The sequence below is a fragment of the Cyprinodon variegatus genome, unplaced genomic scaffold (genome assembly GCF_000732505.1).
Source record: "Cyprinodon variegatus isolate N-32 unplaced genomic scaffold, C_variegatus-1.0 Scaffold1976, whole genome shotgun sequence".
NCBI lineage: Eukaryota > Metazoa > Chordata > Actinopteri > Cyprinodontiformes > Cyprinodontidae > Cyprinodon > Cyprinodon variegatus.
Genome location: NW_015152429.1, coordinates 42,706 through 54,621, shown reverse-complemented (window position 1 = coordinate 54,621; position 11,916 = coordinate 42,706). Strand labels below are relative to the sequence as shown.

The window sequence follows — 11,916 nt, the reverse complement described above, 5'->3', positions numbered from 1 at the left end:
GTAGTAAAGTAAAGTAAAAATATCAGAAAAATCTACTTGAGTACAGTAACGAAGTATTTGTACTTCGTTACTTCCCATCTCTGAGTAAATCACACTTAACCTGGAAACTGTGGAATGGATGTATCTAAAATCTCCTGCAGGTGGCAGTAATGCAATGGATATAGCTTTAACTTATCAAGCCAAACTCTAAAGAACAATTTTAGCTCTGACATACAGCTGATTAGCCATAACAAACAATGGCTTCAGGACCGGTGGTTCTTAATAGTAGTTTATAAATGGTACAAACACAATTCGTATCCCCTTTATCCCTGACATTTACTGAAATATAGTTAACATTTAGAAATACCAGTGGATTTTTTTGTTAAAACAAAGAAACTGCCATTGTCTATGGATCCCTTTAGATAGCCTCATCCCTCAATGTCAACTGCATAAAAACACTGAAGAATCAGGATCAGACCACAGAAACCCAAATCCTGCATGCAGAGGTTCAGTGAATGTGGTGTTGAAGGTGTGGAGGTGGATCAGTGAGTTAGAGGAAACACTGTAGAAGGACAGAATGCCAGCAGGACAGTCCACAAACACAGCTACTCTGTCAGAGATGGAGGAGGAGGAGGAAATACGTATTGTTTTGTTCTTGTGCCAGAATGTGTAACCATCTTCAGAGCAGTTTAGATTCCAGGACTGATCATTACAGCCAAACCCACAGTCTTTAATGTCTCCTGTCCTCTTGATTCTTCTGTAACTCAGCGATATATCCACTCTTCCTTTCCACCAGACCTCCCAGAAAGAGCGACCAGTCAGACCAGTTTTACTCAGCAGCTGAGGCATGTCATCAAATCTGTCTGGGTGATCAGGATAAGGTTGAAGCTCCTTCACAAATGACACCTTCCTGTTGCCTTCAGAGAGTTTTAGCTTTCTGCTCACTGTGTTTGTGTCAATTGTGATCTGACAGGAATCTGATGGAGAATACGAACATAATTCAGCTGCAGTTATGGATAATTTTTTCACGACTTTATGATGACTCCTAAATGAGTCATTGACAGTTTGAAGATGGTTGAATCTGAGCTGCTTTGTTTTCCTGAATCCAATGAAAAACAAACTTACATTTCTTCAGACCCGGTGTCAACCATCGTTCTCCGGTTGGCTCGACACTGAAAGTAGGAGAGGAGCATAAGGCTGATTTATACTCAGAAACCAGGTCGTCTGCATGTGTCGCAGTAAATGCAAATGTGCTCCCGCCCCTTCTGCAGACACTTTGCTGCACATCTCCAAAATTGTAGGTGACCGCAGACAGTGCCGCAGAAAGGAGGCCACAGATTGGTCAAATCTACATCTGGCCCCTCCTGTCCTGGCCCCTTTATGGCCCCTGTACTGCAGACATAATACTAATTGAAAAACGATCTGCGCTGGAACAGACATGGTTACTGATAGGTCCTTTGGATCTATTTTATTCTTTTTCTTTACAAATTCTAAATTTTTCAACATCAATTAGGTGATTTCTCCAGCAGTACTGAGATAGGATCCCAGTTTTCACCTGGCAAATGTTTTTTTTCCCACAACAAATAAAAAAATGCTCTGATTTTTACAGATGAATTTAACTGTTTTTTTTGAGTTCTAAATCAAATTTTATAGAAATTGGTAGTTTTAACATAAATGAAGTCAAAAATATGAAAAATTCCTACATTATAAATGTATATTGACCTCATAAGAAGAGAATGTTTATTGAACCTAATTGAAAAGAAATTTCACTTCATGCAGCTCTCTTAATATATTTGAATCTCTTGCCCTGTTTTTTATTTCATGCTTTTCTGGGCCCTCATGAAAACATGCTGCCCCCCTCCTGGCCCCCTGGTACATTTGGTCTAGAACTGCCACTGTTCCTCCCCTTCACTAGACGTGGATATACTTTAGTATATTCTGCAGTAAAATTAGTCCCATATTTTCATTTTTTGCTCGACGATTCAACTTCTGCCGTTTCCCAGGATGCACAGCTTTGAGTGGTAACTAGGTGACTGCCAGAGAGTAAACAAAACTTATCGGACTGATCCAATCAGCTCTCTGACAACCAGTCTCCTGGAACGCTGGTTGAACAGCTCAACCAGAGTTCAACAGTTGAACTCACACCCCGCGCTCTCTTGTTGTCTGTTCTAATCTGCACATGGTAAACAAATTATTATACTGCCTGCCTGCTCTCACTCGCAATACACTACTGTGCAGTCTGGCACTGGCGGGCATCCGTGAACAACTATCGATATCAGGGAGATTCCCGGAACTTCCAGGAGACTTGGGATGTCTGTGTCTGGAATACATTGTACTATAGAACAGAACAGTGTAAGATTTAGACTTGTTCTAAATATCTAAAGAAATAAATTAAAGCTAACAGCAGATAAACATCTGGACTGTGATTATAACTGTGATTTTAATGTGAACATTCCAAACTGCACTGGACAACTGATACAGTAGCACAGTGGTAGGCAATGTTGGTCCTGGAGTGCCACTGTCCTGCTGGTTTCGCATGCATCCCTTCTTCCACACATCCAAATCAAATGAAGGGTTAATGGCCCGGCCAATGCTAAACTCACTGACATGCCAAGAAGGCAATTTGGCCTTTTGTTTCAGGTGTGTTAGGGCAGGAATGCATGCAAAGGCTTCAGGACAGTAGCACTCGAGGATTAGCTTTGTTGTAGCACAACTAATTTCTTTAAACAGGCAAAGCTACAAAACAAAAATACCTTAACACAACCATTAAAAGAACTTACATATACTTGATGACATGTACTTGAGGAATACAGTATGATTGCCATCACCGGCATTATCAGGACAATCCACCATGATGCACATGGTATGGGGAGGTGGGTTCTGAAGAAAATACTAATGGTGCATTCACACCAACCGCGAGGTCCGCTCTATGAATGGTTGATTTACATGGTAACCCTAGGAATATTGCAGGGGCACGAGCGGTGAATAAAGATTCATCAAATCATCAAATCCTACCTGAAACTGCTGGCTAAGGATAAGGCTAAATACAGTAAGATTGTTATTCATGCTGATGGTAAAGACACCCGGCTCTGCCGATTGGAGGTCACTAAAATAAGTGTTGCTTCAGTGTGTGAGTTTTTTGGAGTTCATAATTTTCTCTGGTCCCCTCCCTGATCTGACCAGTGATGACATGTTCAGCCGCATGTCATCATTCAAAAGCAGGTTGTCTAGGTGGTGTCCTGAAAACAAAGTGGGCTGCATTAATAATTGGCAATCCTTTTGGGGAAAGCCTGGTCTGATTCAAAAAGACCGCATCCATCCAAGTTTGGATGGTGCAGCTCTTCTTCCTAGGAATCATGCTGAGTTTATTAGTCCTCCAAAACCCTGACCACCCAGGGTTCAGACCAGGAAGCAGAGTTGTAGTTTAACATACATCTCTGCAGCTTCTCTACTGTTACCCACTCTTTACTCCATCCAGACAGTGTCTTGCCCATGACCAAAATCTGATAAATTAGATCTTGATAATCTAATTAAAATAAAAATAATTACAATTGGCTAGTCCTTCTAGTTATTTACATTTTTCACATGCCCAGAATTTCTGGGCATGTGAAAAATCATGACATGGGTGAGGAGGAGGAGTAGCAAATATCTTTCAGTCTGACTTGCTGGTAACCCTAAAGGCAGTTAATATTTACAACTTTTTAAAAACATTTAACACTTAGTTTACCTCATCAAAATTGCAAAGCCAGAAAACCTCTTCTTTTTGTCACTTTGTTTCGTCAACTAAGCCTTTACTCTTTAAACTCGGAAAACTTTAGATGGGTTTTCAGAGTTGGAGTTTGGAGATTTGGTGTTGAATACTGACAGGGTCCTCATAATGGGGGATTTTAAACATCCGCCTCATTTTGGGAAATTCTCACCTATTTTGCATACCAAATATGGAAAAGCAAATAACTGAGGAACTGTAAGCCCAAATTACATGTGCAATACATTATTTGAAAGCTAACACCGTCTAGTCTTTATATATAATATGAATATATATTAAAATTGGGTGTGTAGAACACAGACCAAGATGCATCAGTTCAAACATGACTCAAAATTGATTTTTGAGGCCGTTCTTGAACAGCGGTAATAAAAACATGCTTGAGAATAGGCAGGTCTCATTGTATTACATTTTTTCTACATCATGTCACCCACAAATGCAGAAAATTTCAGACCTTTAGCTACAACAGTTCCAGAGTTGTGGGGTTTTGAACTTCTGGTGTCACCAGCGTCTCTAAACCTCTCCAAATGTGCCAAATTGTGCCCAATGCTTTTACTATACTTTACTATACTATTTGACCCATAGAATAACACTGAAGCATTTTAAAGGCCACAAAACATTTATGAAGCAAGTATTTTCCAAATTTTTTCAGAATCAGTGTATATAACAAAATTTAGAATTTTTACACCTATAATAACATAAAAATCTATAAAAGATTTTGAAACTGCTGCTTGTCAAGCTAAAGTATGAGCTGTATTTTAATTTTTTTTTTCAGCCTTAGGCATTGTAATAAAACTACATCAGCCTCCAAACTTAAAAAAAAAGAGCGGCAGTTATAACTCTTATAACTGTTATAACTCTTGCATATCTCCAACCGAAGCTGTCTGTGTCTCTCTAATGCAAACCTGTAATGCGGGACTCTTTTAAAAACACTCAGCACATGTAGGCTTGTTTAAAACCTTATTTCATGGGCTACAAAGCCCAACAGCCTATATGGTATTAACCAATAAAATCCGGGCTTATTAAGGAGTAAAAGTGTGCGTCATTGGCTGATAGGAAGTGACAGGAAGTGACCAGAATCTCACTTAAATCGTGTCTTAAATATATGCAGACACTTCTGTCTTATAGATAAGAAGACAATGTAAAGAACCATGCCAGACATTGTAGGCTAAATTCTGGAGAATAAATTGTGGAGAATCTAAGCTTCCAAATGATGTCTAACATGTCATGGTTTTAAAGAGATTTTAACATCCATGCTGACATTGAAGGTGATTGCTTAAGTGCAGCCTTTAATGCTACCTTAGATGCTATTGGCTTTGTTCAAAATGTGAATAGTCCCACATATTCTTATCTTCATACTTTAGAACTTGTGCTGACATATGCTTTGAATGTGAAGAAATAACCATATTTCCTCACAACCCTGTCCTCTCTGACCCCTTTTAAAATAACTTCAGGATTACTTTAGCAGAGTTCTCCTCTCCCAAAAGAAGGTCTCACTTTAGCAGATCATTATCAGATAGTGCAGTTATAATTTTTTAAAGAATCTGTTTCACTTTCTCTCTCCTCTGTGTCGCTGAGCAGTGCCAGTGGAGGCAAATGTTGAGTTTATTCCCCTTCACAAGTTGCTGATGTTGTTAATGGGGTTCCTATTTCTCTGTGTACTGCCTTAGATAATAACAATGACAATCATCCACAAAACAGCCGTTGGACTTAGTGGGTACTCTCCAAACTTGTTCCGTCTCGGTAGAATCTGGCAGACCAATAGAGATCAACACTGTCGGCTTTATGTGCTTTCCACAGCAAAGACAAAAACAGTTACGTGCTTAATAAAATCCCTCTCTGCCCTGTTAACTACAAACTGGCAGGCAGATAGAAGCTTAAGCTTCTTCTATTTGATAAGGCGGTCCGCGATCAGCATAGTGAAGCTGAGGTCCTGAAACACACAGTACGGGGTGATGGCAGACATTACAGTGGACACGCCATTCTTTGTGAACACACCATTACAACAACGCTGTCTGTCAGACTAACACAAGGACAGATAGGACATTCTTCCCTGCAGGAGGTTCCTTCATACCTGAGAACTTCCAGTCTCGACTGTGGTTCCTTCTGCAAATCTGACAGCATCTTGACTCCTGAATCTCCTGGATGGTTGTAGCTCAGGTCCAACTCTTTCAGATGGGAGGGGTTGGAGCTTAGAGCTGAGGCCAGAAAAGCGCAGCCTTCCTCTGATATAATACAGCCTGACAAGCTGCAGACACACAATTAAACACAACAGTGGAGGTAAAGCAAAGTACTGAACTTTTAGTAGGACAGAAAAAACAAAACAAGACACTATTGTTTACAATGTCAATATAACAAATAACAATAAAATCATATACAAACTTTATTTTGTTTTGTGGGAAATAAAAAACAGACATCACTGTGATGGATTGAAATCGCAGTCATGTCAGTTTATAAAGTAAATGTAGGTTTACCCTTTCTTGATTTTATCTGTACATTGTATAATTTACGGGCTTGAATGTTATTCTATCCAATATATTTTTATAATGTTTTTCTATAATTATAAATAATTGGATTTAGTAGATGTAGTCACCATGTGCTACCAGCAGTCTAGCACAAGTTAGCCATAGTGGAGAGCAGCATGACATCCTTTTCAGGAAAAAAAATGTGTTTCGGGTTTATTTATTTAACTATTATCACCCTTTACAGATTTAAGTTTACACTCAAACTTACAGATACTGTTGGAAGTGGACTTTCTAACTAAGAGCTCCTGAATGTGTTTTATTACCAACTATATGTATATCTAGGGTTCGAAGAAACGTGCCCTACTCGCCAAATGTGACAACATTTTTCATTTTGGGATTTACTGCCAGAGCAACATTCACCACAAGGTAAGTTAATGCTTGAGCCCCAGTTGCGCTTCTGTTACATCCTTTCATATTTTATTTTGGTAAGTCTCCCCTCTGTCCCTTTGTTCCTCTGCTGCTGTTTCTCACACACTAACAGACAGATGCCCATACAGAGAGAACACCCCGAACACTACAGCTTTTACCAACATGTGTGTACCTTGGTCAAATGACTCAGCAAGCGTTAAAATTGCCCCTGATTTTGACATTATTGGCATCCAACCACCTGGAACCAAACTTGTCCTCTGGGCACAGACTGAACTTTAGGACAAGGTTAGTTACTCACACGTTCATTATCTAAGCTGTGTTCTTGGTCACCAAGTTCTCTGCAGAGGTTCAATAAAAATTTTGTGAAACCTAACTGTCTCTCCGCCTCGAAAACTTGGTGCTTTTGTTCTGAGCTTCACATACTTCAATCAAAGAGTTGATTCAAACAAAAAACCTTCACTTCTATCGAAATAAAGATTTTCAATCAAAGAAAAACAGTGTTCATATGTATTTTTTCTGGGGGGGACTTAAATATACTTTTGCATTCACAAACTTTTCGTCTTTGATTGGAAAGGTTTTTTTTTATTAAGTGAAGTTTTTTTTTCTTTTTTTAACATTTTTTTAAATACAGCAAACTTTTTTGATTGAATAATAAGGGAAAAAATCTAAATCAATAATCTTCTTTCCCACTTGTTATTAATTTCCCTGGTTATGATGACGATACTCAGATATATTTGTCAATAAATCCTGATTAAACCACAGCTCTGAGCGTTGTGTGCACTGCACAAAGTATACCTGTCACAAATGCAGGAAGGACTCACCTTGGGTTTGTGAAAACTGCTAAATGGGACAATTGTAGCTTCATATGTAGTGCTTTTCCTTGGAAGTAATAAAAGTTACTCCAATACTGAAATCATACTATTTGTAATTNAACTCTTTCAGATGGGAGGGGTTGGAGCTTAGAGCTGAGGCCAGAAAAGCGCAGCCTTCCTCTGATATAATACAGCCTGACAAGCTGCAGACACACAATTAAATACAACAGTGGAGGTAAAGCAAAGTACTGAACTTTTAGTAGGACAGAAAAAACAAAACAAGACACTATTGTTTACAATGTCAATATAACAAAATAATATACAAACTTTATTTTGTTTTGTAGGAAATAAAAAACAGACGTCACTGTGATGGATTTAAATCACAGTCATGTTAGTTTATAATGTAAATGTAGGTTTACCCTTTCTTGATTTTATCTGTACATTGTATAAGTTGCAGGCTTGAATGTTGTTCTATCCAACATATATTTTTATGTTTTTTTATAATTATAAATAATTGGATTTAGTAGATGTAGTCACCATGTGCTACCAGTAGTCTAGCACAAGTTAGCCATAGTAGAGAGCAGCATGACATCCTTTTCAGGAAAAAAATGTGTTTCTGGTTTATTTATTTAACTATTATCATCCTTTACAGATTTGAGTTTACACTCAAACTTACATATACTGTTGGAAGTGGACTTTCTAACTAAGAGCTCCTGAATGTGTTTTATTACCAACTATATGTATATCTAGGGTTCGAAGAAACGTGCCCTACTCGCCAAATGTGACAACATTTTTCATTTTGGGATTTACTGCCAGAGCAACATTCACCACAAGGTAAGTTAATGCTTGAGCCCCAGTTGCGCTTCTGTTACATCCTTTCATATTTTATTTTGGTAAGTCTCCCCTCTGTCCCTTTGTTCCTCTGCTGCTGTTTCTCACACACTAACAGACAGATGCCCATACAGAGAGAACACCCCGAACACTACAGCTTTTACCAACATGTGTGTACCTTGGTCAAATGACTCAGCAAGCGTTAAAATTGCCCCTGATTTTGACATTATTGGCATCCAACCACCTGGAACCAAACTTGTCCTCTGGGCACAGACTGAACTTTAGGACAAGGTTAGTTACTCACACGTTCATTATCTAAGCTGTGTTCTTGGTCACCAAGTTCTCTGCAGAGGTTCAATAAAAATTTTGTGAAACCTAACTGTCTCTCCGCCTCGAAAACTTGGTGCTTTTGTTCTGAGCTTCACATACTTCAATCAAAGAGTTGATTCAAACAAAAAACCTTCACTTCTATCGAAATAAAGATTTTCAATCAAAGAAAAACAGTGTTCATATGTATTTTTTCTGGGGGGGACTTAAATATACTTTTGCATTCACAAACTTTTCGTCTTTGATTGGAAAGGTTTTTTTTTATTAAGTGAAGTTTTTTTTTCTTTTTTTAACATTTTTTTAAATACAGCAAACTTTTTTGATTGAATAATAAGGGAAAAAATCTAAATCAATAATCTTCTTTCCCACTTGTTATTAATTTCCCTGGTTATGATGACGATACTCAGATATATTTGTCAATAAATCCTGATTAAACCACAGCTCTGAGCGTTGTGTGCACTGCACAAAGTATACCTGTCACAAATGCAGGAAGGACTCACCTTGGGTTTGTGAAAACTGCTAAATGGGACAATTGTAGCTTCATATGTAGTGCTTTTCCTTGGAAGTAATAAAAGTTACTCCAATACTGAAATCATACTATTTGTAATTTTCTAAGCCAAATCTCTTGATCCAGATGGCTTGGTCAATTATAGCCCTATATCCAATCTTACTATCTGATTTAAAATCTTTCTATGTCTGCTTCTGTCTCCTTGAATACCAGATGGCCTCTGCAGATGGCCACTTACACTGAGCTTGGTTCTGCTGGATGTTTCTTCCTGTTCCCTCTTGTGAAATAGAAATAATAAGGAATTGGAGCCCATAAGGAGGAGTGTGTGGACATCCCTGCATCCCTCAGCCTCCCTCATGGTGTGAATGGAAGACAGCTGTTGTGACATGTTTCATCTGGCCAGTGGAAGATATATTAACCTAACAGGAAATGTGCTTGATGGGGTGGGGATGTATGAACTTTTTTCTCCCCGTCTGCAGATGTAGTCAGCTGTTTTTTCTTAGTTGGAAAACTTTAAACTAATTTGACTTTATCTGGTTGAGTTCTCTCTCTTAAGTGCCTTGAGATAACATGTTTTGTTGATTGGTGCTATAGAAATAAACTGAATTGAAATTGGATTGAAAAACAATTGAGAGCAACATGGAAGGAAGCCAGGGCGTAGTCAGTGTGCTTTATTGTCTTTATTAGAGTAGTTTCTGCTTGTTAAATCAGAAGCGACTGGTGCAGTGTGCTTGACGTCTGCACGTTACGTTCAATGGTATCACGTAATTTAGTGAGTCAACCCGGCTCTTTCCACAACATGCGTTGGGTCACTTGCTGAGTCCTTTGGCCCGGGTAGACACGCATCAGTGAGCTGTTCACACCGCAACTAAAAGATTGTTGAAAGACCCTCAACCCCCACACTGCTCCCCAGGGGCCCCATGGTGGCAGCCATAGTGGGAAGGAAAGACAGCAGCTGGCTGGTGTCTGTATGAAGCTAAATTAAAAAGTTTTTTTTCTCCACCTACAAACCTTTTAGCAAAATTTCCTTTTTCATTCTTCATAAAAATCATTTTTTCTATCGACAAACTTGCCTTTGCTAGGCTCCTTTACTCTAGGTCAGTCACATCTAGTGTCTGATTGGTTTTCGCTGAAACAAAGGTCCTGCAAATTTGTTTGGTGCTCTCGTTCCACTGATCTTACTGAAAAACACACAATTCGCCTCACTGAAAGGCAAACTGTGCGTCGGTTTGCCTCGCAGGATTCCAGAACCATCTTTTACAATATGGATAACATGAAGATAGTCTCCTCAATTAAATTTTGCAATAATAGTATTAATAGTATATAATAATTTATTCACAATAAAATATAATCCTATGGCAACCATGATTGCTCACTAGTCAAAGCAAGATTTTTCGGGCTATTATTCAGCACCAGGACGTCAATTCTCAGAGCTATAATAGTAAACAGGTCATGTAAAAGAAAAAAAGATTTTATCTGTTCTCCTTTGCAAGGACAAATTAATTTGCTTGGATGAAAACCATCAATCTTGTTTTGTTGAATAAGACTAATGATTTGTTTCTATAGCAGTCTTCATAAGGAATAAAAACATCATGCAAAAAGTTGAAAAATGTATAATTATAACATCTCTGATTGGAGATCTTAGTCCTAAAAAATAACATCTGATTTTAACAGGACCAAGAACATTTTACCTGAGAATTTCTAGTTTGCAGTTCTGACTCCCCAACCCATCACAGAGAAGTTCCACTCCTGAGTTCTTCAAGTTGTTGTTACTCAGGTCCAGCTCCCTGAGACTAGAGGACTGGCAGCTGAGAACTGGGGAAAGAGCTTCACAGCTTCTCGGTAAGAGGTTACAGGAATTCAGTCTGAGGAGACAGGGAGAAAAATATCTTACTAAACAGTTCATAAAAGAATGATGTTTATTTCGCCAATATTCTTCCTGGAAAATTTTACTTTAATTTAGACATATGATTATCACTTGATGTTGTTAACTGGCTAATTGTAGATAAACTAAAACCACATTAGTCTAATTCACCTCATCATTAACAGGTTTCTTACCATCAACAAAAAAATGCAGTAACAATTAATGTTCTTACAGAGCTTTGTTGGAGGCCTTAACCAATGGCAGCATCCTCAGAAGAACCTTCTCTGAAGAGGAATATTTCTTCATGTCAAACACATCCAGATCTTTTCCTGATGACAATAAGACGAAACCCAGCGCCGACCACTGAGCAGGAGACAGTTCTACTGAGTGACTTTCTGAACTCAGATACTGTTGGATCTCCTCCACTAGAGAACCATCTTTCAGTTCTTTTAGGCAGTGGAACAGATTGATGGTTTTTTCTTCAGACAGATTCTCATCTATCTTCTCCTTGATGTACTGAACTGTTTCCTGATTGGTCTGGAAATGACTTCCAGTCTGTGTCAAGAGACCTTTTAGTAGTCTCTGATTGGACTGCAGTGAAAGTCCAAGGAGGAAGCGCAGGAACAAGTCCAGGTGTCCATTTGGACTCTGTAAGGCCTGATCAATAGCACTTTGGTGGAGAGAGCTTAGTTTAGGTTTCTTGGATACGAATGATGGTTTAGATCTTTGTTTTTCTTGCATAAGGTTGACACCAGAGTTGATGAAGGTCCAGTGAACATGAAGAGCAGCTAGAAACTCCTGAACACTTAGATGAATGAAGCAGAACACTGTATCCTGGTAGAGCCCTCTCTCCTCTCTGAAGACCTGTGTGAACACTCCTGAGTAAACTGAGGCTGCTCTGATATCGATGCCACACTCTGTCAGGTCTGATTCATAGA

At 38.7% G+C, this 11,916-nt stretch overlaps 1 protein-coding gene across 1 annotated transcript in view; it reads right to left on the bottom strand.

Annotated features, from left to right (window-relative positions):
• Window positions 1–11,550: 11,550 nt before the first annotated feature.
• The window catches only part of drc7 (dynein regulatory complex subunit 7), a 27,362-nt gene continuing 26,996 nt past the window's right edge, over window positions 11,551–11,916 (bottom strand). The window contains exon 7 of the mRNA XM_015405069.1: window positions 11,551–11,569. Within this exon, the coding sequence (XP_015260555.1) occupies window positions 11,551–11,569 (19 nt within the window). The remainder of the gene's footprint in view (window positions 11,570–11,916) is intronic.